Here is a 12835-nt window from a genome sequence, read left to right as displayed (position 1 = left end):
ATCTGCTTCCTCTGTTTTATTTGGACACCTGGAGATCAGGAAGGAGGATCCCTGCACCTGCCTTGTTCATCTGGGGTTCCAGGAGAAGGGAGAGGAGATGCTTTAGGATGCAAGTCTGTGTTTGTTCTGCGAGTTTTGAGGAATTGTGGATGAGCAGCTCCCTCACAGGTGTCTGAAGCCGGGTGGGATGAGTTCCCGCCTCCGTGTCTGGAGCTTGTGGCAGTGTAGGTGCTGCCTGTGCAGTCTGAGCTCCAGTGACTCAGGGTTTGTATTTTGGGACACTCCTGCCGAGGACGGGGGAAGTGTTTGATTGGGATTTCCCCCCTCCCTGACCCCAGCTCTCATTCCTCTTCCCTTTGGCTCGGTTGGGTGGGTTTAGGAGGGGCTGTTTCCCTCCTGATTCCTCAAACCAGGTCCAGCTTCAGGTCTGAGCCATGGTCTCGGTGCTTGCAGTGGGTGTGGAGCTGGGCCCAGGCAGCTGAGCCCCGCTCCTTTCCCACATTCCCAGAGCATTTGGTGTTTGTGGGGCTGGCTGGGGCAGCTGTGTCCCTTGGCTCTCAGAGCATTCCCCAGCTCTGGTTCTAAATGGGCATTTTTAGTGTTGGCCCCCCCTGTGGCAGCTGAGGCCTCTTGGCTGTGGTGGCTCCCGGGCAGAGCCTGGGTGTGCAGAGGGAGCTGGGGAACCATGGCTCCCTTGCAGGGTTTCTTTGTTCTTTTTTTTTTGTCCTTTTGTCCTTTTTTAAAATTATTTTTCCCTTCCTTTTGTCCTATAAATAGTTCTCCACCCCAACTGCTCCTCCGTTGTTGGTGTTGGTTGATCCTCCCTGATCCTCTCGCCAGAGCCCCACCACCCCCCAGCTTTATTTTAAGGCCCCATTAATTAAAAGCAAATGAGTGGAATTTCTCTTGACAAGCAAATTAATAGTAAATGAGATGATCATGAGCTGTGTCATGAGGGTGATGGAGCAGCTTGTGCAGGGCTCAGCCCAAAGCAAGGTGGTAGATCCGTGGGGCAACAAATCTCTCCTGCTGGGGGCTGGGGCTGTGTCCCCCGGAGGGGAAGGTGGAGGGGGGGCAGAGGGTGCAGGAGCTCTTGGGCAGGTCAGTAAAGACCCACGTTTTATGGCACCTTCTCCTCTGTACCCAGGGGCTGGGGGGAGCGGGACAGAGGCACACAAGGAGCTGCTCTGGAGCTCTGTGGGGTCCCACATGAGCTGGTTCCTTCCATGGGGACACGCTGGGAGTGCCTTGTCCCCATCCTGGCAGCCTGATCAGCTTTAAAAACACCAATCGAGGCTATGAAACCAACCCGTGATGAATTCCTGGGTTAGTTCCCACCTCGGGGGCTCGATGCAGGATGTTTCCTTAGGAACACGCTTATTCCTGCTTTTCTTGGACTGGCTGCCTGGCACGTTGTGCCTCTGCTTGCAAAGCCCAGCTGGTCACTGCCCGCCGCTGCTGCCCGGGAGCTCCAGCATGGATGCGGGGATTTGTTTGTGGTGTTGTGCTCACGGAGCGCTCGGAGAGCCCCGAGCCGGGCGGCCGCGGTGAGCGCCGCGCTCCCGGCGGGGGAGGCTCTGCCGGCAGCTCCCGGCTCGTGTTTTGGCTGGAGCCGTTCGTCTGGTGAGGGAACAGCTCCTGGCTGCGCCGGGGAGGAGGAGGAGGTGATCAGCCAGGCCAGGGATGGAGGGAGAGGGAAGGGAGGAGAGGTGGTGCCAGGAGCCGGCTGTGCCCCTGAGCCATCACTGGAGGGAGAAATGTCCGGTGTTGTCCCAAGGAGCAGCACTGCCTGCTGATAAAATACCCAGCGGTTCTTGGGAGAGTGTTTAGGGTCTGTGATAAATCTGGCGGCTTTGTAACTTGCTGGAGGGATGGTGGGCAGCACCGCGATTAAAGTGCTCTGATTAACGCACAAACCTTGTTTGTAATGAGTGGGATTGGGAGGGTGTGGAAATCCAGCTGGCATGTAATGAGGTTACTCCAACAAATTACTCGGATATCAATTACTCCGCTAGGTAAATGTCACCTGCCTCCTCTTTGTTTGCAGTAAACTGGGATCCAATTAATTTGATGTGGTTCTTGCTCCTGCCTGCACTGCTGCGGCCCCGAGGCAGAGCAGGGCAGCAGCCGGGCTCTGCCCCGCCCGTGGGGCACCATCGGGGCCAGGGACATCCCAGTCCCTTGGGGACAACATCCCGGCGTCTCCTGGCACTCCCTCTGAGCCTGAGGACGAAGCCCCCCCCGGTCAGGCAGCTCTGTGTGGTCCCCGCGGCCGCCCGGAGCCTCCTCACGCCTGCGGCTGCAGGTGGATAAGTTCCATTTTGCTGGGAATAGGCTCCTTTTCCCCGCCGCGCCGCCGCCGTTCCCCATCCTCCTGGCCGGGATCTGCCAGCCTGCGCTGGGCCCGCGCGGCTGCAGCGCCGGCAGCGAGGGAAGGGAGCAGGAGCTGCTCCCGAAATTGCAGATGGAAAGGGGAGCAGAGCCGCAGCAGGAGCGTGTCTGGGACGGTGCCGCTGTTGCAGCCTTTTGAAGGGCCCTGGGTGTCGGGAGTGCGAGGCAGGCGGGGCTGGGAAAGGGTCGAGCTGCGGGGCTGGGGGCTGTGGGGTCCCGGCCATGCCGGGGGATCGGGCAGCCCGGGAGCACCGGGATCCACCGGGGCCGGGGCTCCTCTCCCAGCCCTGGATGCTTCCACGGAGCTCATGAATATTCATGACACCAACATATGGGGGCCTGGGGAGGTAGCAGAAGGGAGCCGAAAGCGCTGCCAATTGTGGAGCACAACCCATCCCAAATCCAACGCCGGTGCATGAAACCTCCCGGGCCTGGGCATGGGGAGGCTTTGCGGGGGCTGGAGAGGAAAGGCTGGTGTGAGCTGGGAGTGGGCACCGTCACTGTGGGCACCTGGGGCCCTGCTCCGCTTTCCAGAAGGAATAAATCAGCACCGCTGCGTCCCTGAGGGGTTTTCCCACCCCATCGGGTGTTGGGGGGAGACTCCAGGTGTGTGTGGGGGTGTTCGGGGGTGCTGTCATTCCCCAGCTTCCATCAGCACTGACTCAGCGGCACGAGGGAGCCCTGCCTCCCTGCTCACCCCTCCCTGGCAGGAGGGGATTTAGAGGCTGATCCAGACCTTTCCATCCCTCCTTCCCTCGCTGCCAGCCGGGCCGGGGGTGGCCGCTGGTGTGGGGCTGCCCTGTGGCATCTCCCACTTGCACCAGAGCCCCGGCAGGATGAGCAATGCTCAAATCTGCTGTAGGCTATCGCTGACCTAATTTCCAGCAGCGCTGTGGAGTTTGGCATCTGTTGCTGACAGGGAGGGAAGTGGGGGCGTGGGGACCCCCAAATGCGCTGCCCTGGTACCTCCAGTCCTGGGCAGCACAGGGGACCCCGGGGGGGACTGGGAGTGCTGGGGATGCACAGGGCAGGCTCTGACCCCGCTGCAGCACCCGCTCCTCCCCGTGTGCCCCCTCCTGTGCCCACTCTGCTCCACAAATGCTAATTAATCAGCATAATTAGCTTGATGCTGCATCTATTTTTAATCAGCTTTGGAAGACAGAGTCTTCCTCTGCTCCGTGCTCACCCACGGGCTCCCCCAGGGCGGAGCGGGGCTTACTCGGGGACCCTCCGGTGGGAGAGGAGTTGTTATTCCCCTCTGCGCCCCCGGGATGTGGTTAGGATCCCTCATGGGATCCCCAGCCAGAGGAGGATCCGCCCAGAACTCCTTGGCGGAGTCTGCGATCCGAGCCCCTCCATAATCCATCGGGATGAAAAGGGAGGACGGAGGAAGCAGCTGTCAAGGTGACGTTCGACAGCAGCTGGGAAAGTCGCAGGAGGAGGAGCCCGGGAAAAGGCTGTGAAAAGATTCTGAGAAGAACCAAAAACGGGGGGGCAGCCCCGTGTTCCCAGCAGCTCCCAGCCCCCCGTGGGGGAGGGATGGGGTCTCCCTGCTGCTGGGAGCTGCCTGGAGTCAGCCCTGGCTGGGGGAGCAGCACCTTGGAGAGGCTGCGGGGTGTGAAAAGCAACGTTTGCTCTGGAATTGCTGGTTCCGTGTGGCCCTGGCCAGGTCTGGTTGGGTTCCCCGGGGGGAGGAAGGGCTCGAGGAAGCCCCGTCCCGGCTGTGCTGGCCGGGATGCCCGGGCAGTGCCTCGGGGTGTAGGAACCGATGCTCTGCCAGCAAAGGCTCCCGAGTGGCATTTGAGGGACACTGTCACAGCCAGTGACTCACGCCTGTGACCGGAACGGTCTGCCGGCCTTGACTCGCTGCCCGGGTAGGCGTCCAGCTGCCTGCAGTGCCCCGGCCGGTCCCTGTGCTCCCCCCTGCCCTCTTGCAGGGATCCATCTGATCCTTCCCCTCCCCGAGCCGGGATGTTCCCCCAGCCCTGCCCATCTCTCCTCCTCCTCCCGTGCCAGCGTCAGCGTGGCGTCTTGGAGCCTCTTGGTGTCCCGGGGGAGCCTCGGGTGGTCTTTGGCAGCCGGGACCCTCCCCGTGGTGCGCAGCGCCGGCTGAGCCCCTCGGCCCCTGCTCGGGGAGTTCAGGTTGGAGCTGCTGCCTGAGCCCCCAGGAGCGTCATCCTTCAGGATGCTGCTGCCCCACCCTGTCTGGGGTCCGTGCTGGGGAGGGGGGGATGTACAGCCCCCCCATCAGCTCCGCTCTGGAGCGAACACAGAGGGATTTCTGCCGCCACGTGCCCGACGTTGCTGTGGTTTCCCTGGCACAGCCCTGCCCGGGCGGGGAGCTGAGCGCCCCTCACTGCTCAGGGGGCTCTTCCCACCGCTCCCCGTCTCATGCATATTTAATCCGGGTCTCCTGGAGCCATGTGCTCGCTGCCGCCGGCGCGGGCCGGGCGCACGGCATGACACATTCACTGCTAATTAACCCAACAACGGCATTTATTAAGTGCCTCGCGCGCCTCGGGCGCTGCGTGGTGATGATGCTCTGGGACGGTGCTGGTCCCAGTGCCGCAGGCAGCTCCGCTCGCAGGCGGCCCCAGGCGCTCCCGTGCAGGCAGGGATGTGGGAAAGGCCTTTTCAGGACACGCTGTCTCCGTTTTTCGGGGGTGTTTCGCTGTAAAACACAGCGGATTTAATTTTTCATTTCCCCATCACCTCCTCTCACCCCTCGGAGCCCTCGGAGGAGCTGTCCCGAGCGGGGGGCGCAGAGGAGGCACCAGGATGCAAAGTGCCCGGAGCGGCGTTTCCCTCCCATGTGAGTCTCCGGAGGAGCCGGATCAGCGCTGTAAATCCCAGCTGTGTCCTGCCCTTAAGGACTCTCCCTCGCCCCCGTCGGTATTTTTGAGCCATCTCCCGAGTCCTGGGGCCTGTCCTCACGCAGCCCAAGATCTCCATCTGCTCTGCTACGCTAAAAGCTCCTGGATTTAGTGCGCCGGGGCGGGAACGCGCTCCCTGATCCCAGCGCTCGCGGGGCTGGCTGTCACCGCAGGGACTGGTGCCACCAAACAGCTCCCGGCCCCGAGCAGCAGCTCCTGGTGCAGCGTGAGGTGGCAGGACGGTGTGTGATTGATGGGCCGGGCTGCTCCTCACCTCTCCCAGGATCCTCACTCCTTCCCGCAGGAGCTGGCACTGCTGCCGCCGCGGCCGCGGCGCTGGGACACGCGAGTCGTGCCTGGAGCTGCTGCAGTGCCGAGCTGGGATGGGGACGTGGACAGGGAGGGACGGGGATGGCCCTGGCTGGGGCTGCTCTGCCTCTCTTCTCGCTGCCTGAGCTGACTGCACCCATGAGGGTTTAATACCCACTGGCTTTTGGGGGGGCTGAGAGGAGTTCGAGGGTCCCTTGCAGCCCCGGGGAATCCAGGAGGCGATGAGCCGGGAGATTTGTTACCCACTGGAGTCTCGGTTCCTGCAGCTCCCTCAGCCATCACCCACATCCCACGGCCTTGGCATGGGGAACAGCCCCATTTGCACCACAGCAGCGTTTGCCAGATACCCCAGAAAAAACCAAAACCGCCTGTCAGTGTCATTTTGTTATTGCAGCTCAGGTTGTAGAGCAGCACAAGCTCTGGCCGGGGGATCATTCCCTCTCCTGCAGCAGCGGGTGTGCACTGGGGTCTCGCCTTGGCACTGGGAGGGCCGAGGGTGTTGTGGCAGCGCCCCAGGGCCAGGGCCCGGCTGGGGGCTGAGAGCGAGGCAGGAGCTGCCACCCGTTCCCTGGGTATAAATAGCATCCCCTAGCAAGGATGTAGGCTGTTCCCAGTGACATGAAACCCAACAGCCTGTCCTTGGAGCAGCTGCTTTTTGGGGGCGGGAGGGGACGGCGTCTGCGTCGCCAGCGAGGGCTGAGCTGCTCCGAGGGCTGGGGAGCAGCGGTGCCCGGGGACGGGTGGGCGGGGGGGCTGCTGGTGGCTCTGCGGTGCTGCTGCCTTTGTGAGCCTGTAGAGATGCTGCTCTGAATCTCTACTGCACTTGAGGGGGGTCTGGGGAACTGGGGAGGGGGCAGCTCGTGGTTGCACCACTCTCCTCAACACCCCTTCTGTGCCCCTGTCGCTGCCCACCCTGTCTTGCCCCCTCAGCCATGGCAGCCCCCTGCCTCCTCTCTGTGAGCGATGGATGGGTGGCACATTGCACTCAGCTGTCCCCGTGGGGCTCAGTGAACTGCCCTGAGACAGTCCTGATGTCTCACCTTTCCTCTTGCCCCCAGAAGATTCCCGATGCCGACTGTCCCCTCCCAGCACTCATCACTCTGCTCCTGCCCGTGGCTTTTGGTGTGGAAAACACGCCGGGTCCCAGCCCTGCAGTTTGGCTCGAAGCATCTCCCTTCCCTTGCCCTGTTCACTGCATTCCAGTGGTTATGGCTTGAGGCATTCTGAAAAGGACGTGGAGCAGCCACAGGAGCAAACACTCTCCTCTGGAAAAGAAGAGGCTTTATGGGGGTGGCAGGGGCTGGATGAAGGTTGGGACCCCGTGGTGCTGTTTTCAGCTGGAGGTGTGGGAAGTGGCAGGTGACCAGTCAGGGACACCTTTACCAGAGGCTGCAGTGACTGGAGATGTTCTTGGGAAGATACAGCACAAGTGGCCGCAGGACCCTCACTGACCCTCACGTGGCCATTGCTGTGACCCTCCCTGTGGCCATCGCCAGCCCCCGGGAGCTGAGACTCGCTGACCACAGACGTGGCAGCAGCAAGGGCTGTGCTGAGTTCCGCCAGCTGCGTCCCTCGGGACTGTCACCTCGGGGCTGTCACCTCGGGGCTGTCACCATGTCCTCGCTCTGCTGGAGGAAGGAAGGGGGTGCTGCTGTCACCGTGTCCTGCCCGTGCCCCGGGCTGGATCCACGCGAGTCCCGCTCCCAGCTGCAGCGGAATGGGAGCATTACGGGGCGGTTGTGTGAGGTCGGTTTGGGCTGGTCACAAGGAGTAAATGTCGATTTTCCTCCTTGTATCTTTGATGCAATTCATGTGGCACGGCTGCTCTGTGGCCGGTGTGGGACGGGAGGGGGGAAGCTGCAGCACTCGGGGACAGCGTTGGGGGCCCTGCGCTGGCCTGTCCCGTGTCTGCGGCACACGGGTGGCCTCCAGCCACATCACCCTGTGAGCCACGCGCTCAGATTCCCCCGGGAGCGCTGCCTTCCAGGAACCGCACCTGGAGCCCAGCCCGGCTCCCGAGGGACGAGCGGGGCTGCGGGGAGGGAGCCAAGGCCGCCGGTCCCGGGGCTTTGCCGTGGTGCCCAAACCGGGAGCATTTCCTGCAGAGCCCCGGGGGTGCCACTGTCCCCTGCACCAGCCTGGCAGGGCCCCGAGGGAACTTCCAGCCAGCAGCTTGAGGGAAAAATACATCAGTTCGTGTGATGTGTTACATAAACCAGGGAAAGACGTGGTTTGAGGGTACAGGAGAAGGAGACAGCCTGGCAGAGAGGCTCAGGGAGTGCCTGAGCCAGCTCCGAGGGGAACTGGGCAGAAATTCCTGCCTCATGCAGGCATGAAACCTTCCTGTGGAAAAAGACAAGCTGCTGAGCACTGGCTGCTCAGGAAACAGACACATGTGAGAGAAGCCGGTGTCTTTCTTCACGCTTTATTGTGTAAAAATAAAGTCAACAATTCATGTAATCCCAGCAATAAAATGGAAAAAGCATGAGAATCCGTAGAAACAGTGCATTGTCAGAACTGCCGATGCGGGCCGGATGCGCGGGGTGTCGGAACCCCTTCAAATCCCAAAGGAGACAGAGCCAGGAGTAGGAAAAATGTACAGCTTTGGTTAGCAAAATAATGACAAATTAAGATACATTAATTCTCTCCCCTACTGTACACTATGTACACTGTGTTGACATCACACCCTTTCGTGGTTTTTTGGCAAATCCAACGCACCTGGGGCTGGAGGTTAAACCTGTGCCATGGTCTCGCTGCTCTCAGCAGGTTCTGCCTGTGCTCGCCGATGTGAACAGGGGCTTGGGAGGAACTGAAATTAACTCTCGATGGTTTGGGGATTTTTCTTGCACCAAGAGCACGGCTGAGGATCCGCTGCCCTGAGCCGTGTGCGGGGTCTCGCTCTGGGGGTGCTGCTGCCTGTGCCGGGTCCGCGGAGCAGCCGAGGCGGGGCCGGCTCTGTGCCCCGGCCGGGAGGAGCTCCCGGCTCCGCACGGACTCCTCCGCTCCGCCCGTCTCTTTGCCGCATCTTTGGAGTTGGTCGTGAGGCTCTGGAGCCCCGGGTGAATTCTCTGCCTCATCCTCCACTGCCGCCCAGGGCTGCCCTGAGGGGGCAGGAGGGGGGCTGGGGAGTGATTTCTGCAATCTGTAGTACAAACCAGGAGTTTAGAAAAGGAAACCATACAAAATGCATCTGTTATCTCAAAATATGCTTCTTTATCTCTTTTTATCCCACAGAATCTCAAAGCACGTTTTTTTTCTCAGGGAGCGCTAATAATTCTATTTTTTTTTATCTTCATAAAAATACCCTTTTTTTTTTATTGGTAATAAACTTCCCTTTACAGTAAGAGAAACAAGAGACTGTATTATCAAAAGCAGAAAGGCTTCAGACCTGTCAGTGGGAGCCGGACTGGAGGGGACGGTAAAGGCTATTTGTCACCAGCTACGGCGCGTAGGAGGCCTCGGGGGGCTGCAGGCGGCGGGGCCGGGGGTACCTGAGTGCGGCAGGTCGGGGAGCGGGGCCGGGGGCGGTCCCGCCGCGGGTCCCGCCCGGTGCCCGCCGCAGCCCGGGGCTATGGCTGTGGTGCTCGGGAGCAGCGCCGGCCGGGGAGGGGGCGCGGGGCTCACCTGGGAAGGGGAGCGGCTCCTCCCCGGGGCTGGGAACGGAGGGGTCGGGCCCTCCTCGGGCTCCCAGCTGCTGTCGCCAGCCCGGGTTGGAGCACAGCTGGGGAGGAGGCTGCAACCTTCCCCCGGCTCCGGGGGCACCACCCTCCCGGGGGTCAGGCTGGACCAAGAGGAGCCCCGAGGGGGCTCTGGGTCGGGCCCCGCAGCCTTTTCAGGCGCCGGTGCCCAAGGAAAGCGGCGGCGAAGCGGGGGCCGGGCCGGGGGGCGGCGGGGGGGGCGCAGCCGCGCCAGGCCAAGGCACGCAGGCGTTGAAGGACGTTGGCAAGACAGAAACCGGAGGGTCGTGGGGCTCCGGGGGCGGGCACCCCGCTGCCGGGGCATCCCTGCTCCCGGGACAAGTCGGGTGGCTTCGTTCTCGGTTGTTTTTGCGCAAAAAAAAGGAGGAGAAAAAAAAAAAATAAATAAAGGAACCCGCTGAGGAGGTTTCTCTCGCTTGTCCGTGGCCCTAGTTGAGCTGGCGACAGGCCTCGAAAGTCCACTTGGTGGCCCCGCCGTAGATGTCGATGTTGGCCTCGGCCCAGGCGATGACGTTGCCCGCGAGTGCCTTGGAGCTGCAGGTGGCCAGGCCGTACACCTCCCCCGGGCTCAGCTTGCGGTCCCACACGTTGAAGTGGGCCAGCTCCCCCACGAAGGCCTGCGTGGCGTCGAACCCTCCGCCCAGCGTGTCCTGCGGAGGAGCCGCCGTCACCGGGGGCACGTGGCCAGGTGGCCCCGTCCGTCCCCTCGGGTGCAGCGACCCAGCAGGGACCCCCGCACCCGTCCCCAGCCCTCACCTGCTCCTGGCCCAGGACCAGGACGCCCTGGGGCTTGATGGGGTGGTAGGGGGCCAGGTTCTCGCCGTTGCCCGTCTGTGTGCCGTCCTGGTAGGCTTCCCACACGCCGTCCCGCGTGGTCCAGGTGACACAGATGTGGTGCCACTTGCCGTCGTTGATGGCAAAGGGCAGCTTGGCCACCTGCAGGCAGCGGGTCAGGGTGGTGCACATGGGGGTCCCGCACGCTGCCCCCAGCCCGTCCCCCCTGCCCAGCACCCTCCCCACGGCCCGGGGCTGTACCTTGTCATTGATGAGGATCTCCATGGGGTTGTTGCCCCACTCGATGAGCACCAGCTCGTTCGCCTGCCCGGGCACAGCGTAGGAGAAGGGGGTGCCCATGCCGGGGGAGGCGCTGGATTTGATCCACATGCAGATGCTGAAGGCGTACATCTCGGGCAGGCTCTTCTTCACCTTGGCGTACATGTAGTTGGTGCGCAGGGGGAAGGTGAGCTGGAACCTGTCCGGGGGCCGGTTGTCCTTCTGGCCTGTGGGAGCGCAGGGGCGGTGGGCTCCTGCCGGGCCCCCTTTCTGCCCCTTTGGGGGTTCCCCCCTCCCCACCCCGTTATGTAACGGGCCTTGAGACGGCAGCGAGGAGCAAATCCCTCTGGCGCCGCACGGCTCCCTAATCCCCGGGGCGGGCAGCGGCCGGAGCATCCCCGGCGGCGGAGCCCGCGGGCACCGGCTGCCTCAGGAGTCACCGAGTAAGGGTCTGGGTTGGGAGGGACCTTAACGATCAGCCAGCTCCAACCCCTGCCACGGGGAAAGCCGAGCTGGGGGAGAGGGACCGCTCCCGGGGTGGGCACCGGGACGGGCTCGGCAGATCCCCCCGCGGGAGCGGCTCCGCATCGTCCGGCAGCGCCCGGTCCCCAGCGGCTGGGGGGCTCCGGGAGCCGGCCCGGGGGTCCCGCGGGCGGGCGGGGGTGGGCAGCGCCCGGTACCTTTCTCCAGGTCGCTGATGCGCTGGTGCAACGAGGTGAGGGTACTCTCGATCTTGCCGCGCTCCTCGGACTCGTTGCGGGGGCTGAGCTTGCCCTCCTCCAGGCTGTTCACCCGCGACAGCACCTGCTTCTCCAGGTCATCGATCTTGTTCTGCAGGATGTCCTTCAGGTTGTTGGTCTGGCTGGAGGAGTTCATCCTGCTGAACTGCTGCAAGGGGCGAGCAGAGGAGCGGGCTGTTACCACCGGGCAGCGGCTCCCGGTGCCCGGCTCCGCGGGTTCCCCGGTGCCCGGTGCCCTGCTCCGCGGCTGCCCGTCCCCGGCTCCGCGGGTCTCCCGGTGTCCGATGTCCGGTTGCCCGGCTCCCCTGACGGTCACCCAGCTCCCGGTGCCCGGCTCCGCGCTCCCCGTGCTGGGACGCGCGGGTGCCCCGGCTCCCCGTGTCTCCCGGTGCCCGGCTGTGCGGCTCCCCGGCTCTCCTCGCGTACCTCCAGGTTCTCCAGCCGGGTTTTCAGGGACTGCAGCGTCTGCCCCAGCTGGCTGAGGGTCTCGGCGGCGGCCGGCCGCGACAGGTCGCCCATGGTGTTCTTGGAGAAGCCCTTCCTGCCCTTTCCCTCGCCGGGCAGCTCCAGCACGCTCTGGCTCTCGCAGCGGCCCAGCTTGGCCGTGAGCTCGCGGATCGTCTCCTTCTGGTTCATGATGGTCTCCTTCTGCTGCAGCACCGTCTCCCGCAGCTGCAGCACGGTGCCCTTCAGCTCCTCGGCCGAGCCGGTGCCCAGCGCCGAGGCCGCGCACACGTCCCCGTCCAGCGGCACCGAGGTGCAGATGAAGCGCGTCTGTCCCAGGCCCTGGCCGAGCGCCGGCCCCAGCGCCGGCCCCAGGAGCAGCAGCAGCAGCGGCAGGAGGCGGCGGCTGCCGGGCGGCCCCGCGGCCATGGCTCCGCTCGGCTCCGCTCGCTCCGGGCCGGCTCCGGCTCCGCTGCGGCGCCGCCGCTTTTATCGCGCCCGGGCGGGGCCGCGCGGGGCGTCACGGAGCGCGGAATCCCGGCCCGCGGCGGGGGGGCCCCGCGTGGAAGCGGGGCGTGAGTGCGTGTGAGAGTGTGCGGTGGTGATTCTGTCAGCCTGAGAGGGTGTCCGTGTGTCCGCGTGTCCGCGTGTGTCCGTCTGCCCGAGTGCGCGGGGGTCGCGTGTGTCCGTGGGCGGGAGCGCGCGTGGGCGGCGCGCGTGGGCAGAGGAGACTGCGCGGGGAGGGGCTGCCGGGAGCGGCGCGGGGATGTGCGGGGTGCGGGTGTGAGGGCTGCGTGTGCGGGGGATGAGCGTGCGGTGTGTGTGCGGGGGTGTGCGCGCACACGTGTGTGTGTGCACGCTGTGCTTGTGCACGTCTGTGCGGGGGTGCCGGTGCAGGGTCGCGGGCGGAAGGGGCCGCCCCGCGCTCCCCGCGAGTCCGTGGGTGCCCGCGGGTGCCCGCGGTCCCGGGGGTGTGGCCGCGAGTGCCCGGGTGCGCTCCGGGAGCAGCGGCCGGGGCAGCCCCGTGGGTCGGTGCCGCGTGGAGCAGGGGAACCCGCGGGCGCCCCGGGGTTCCGTGGGGAGGACACGGGTGAGCCGTGGGGCTGCCGGCCCCGGGGGGAGCCGCTGGAGCACGGACGGACCCCAGGCACCACGTGTCCCCGGGGAGCAGCTGCTCCCGCTGGTGCCGGTGCCCAGCTCCACTGTGGGTGCAGGGGAGCAGTTGCAGCTTTGCTTCTTTATTAATCAGGGAAAGAGCCTTGCAGGTAATATCTGGATCTGTCCTTGGTGGGAATAGCTTGTGGCT

At 64.2% G+C, this 12835-nt stretch overlaps 1 protein-coding gene across 3 annotated transcripts; it reads right to left on the bottom strand.

The window, feature by feature from the left end:
* Nucleotides 1–8003: 8003 nt before the first annotated feature.
* NPTX1 (neuronal pentraxin 1) lies at nucleotides 8004–11986 on the bottom strand. Of its 3 annotated transcripts, none has more exons than XR_006015624.1 (6): nucleotides 11512–11986; nucleotides 11026–11233; nucleotides 10328–10572; nucleotides 10049–10228; nucleotides 8313–9942; nucleotides 8004–8149 (listed from the first exon to the last, which is right to left on the bottom strand). XR_006015624.1 is itself a non-coding variant. In XM_042025588.1 (5 exons), the coding sequence occupies exons 1-5, from the start codon at nucleotides 11956–11958 to the stop codon at nucleotides 9721–9723; spliced, it is 1302 nt and encodes a 433-aa protein (XP_041881522.1). In that variant the 5' UTR covers nucleotides 11959–11986; the 3' UTR covers nucleotides 8004–9720. The 3 variants fall into 3 exon arrangements, 1 of the variants encoding a protein (XP_041881522.1); XR_006015623.1 differs by having other exon boundaries at nucleotides 8004–8736; nucleotides 8983–9942; XM_042025588.1 differs by having other exon boundaries at nucleotides 8004–9942.
* Nucleotides 11987–12835: the final 849 nt, after the last annotated feature.

This window comes from Corvus kubaryi, unplaced genomic scaffold (assembly GCF_017639235.1).
Source record: "Corvus kubaryi isolate FWS band 111438036 unplaced genomic scaffold, C.kubaryi_AGA036_p1.0 37272, whole genome shotgun sequence".
NCBI classification, from domain to species: Eukaryota; Metazoa; Chordata; class Aves; order Passeriformes; family Corvidae; genus Corvus; species Corvus kubaryi.
Note: the sequence above shows the minus strand (reverse complement) of the source record. Positions and strands in the feature narration are given on the sequence as shown.

Coding starts and splice junctions, on each gene's coding strand:
- NPTX1 (XM_042025588.1), bottom strand. CDS start 11,958: ATGGCCGCGGGGCCGCCCGGCAGCCGCCGCCTCCTGCCGCTGCTGCTG. Junction 11,234..11,511: donor CCCGGCTGGAGAACCTGGAG/GTACGCGAGGAG, acceptor CGCCCCTTGCAG/CAGTTCAGCAGGATGAACTC. Junction 10,573..11,025: donor CATCAGCGACCTGGAGAAAG/GTACCGGGCGCT, acceptor GCGCTCCCACAG/GCCAGAAGGACAACCGGCCC.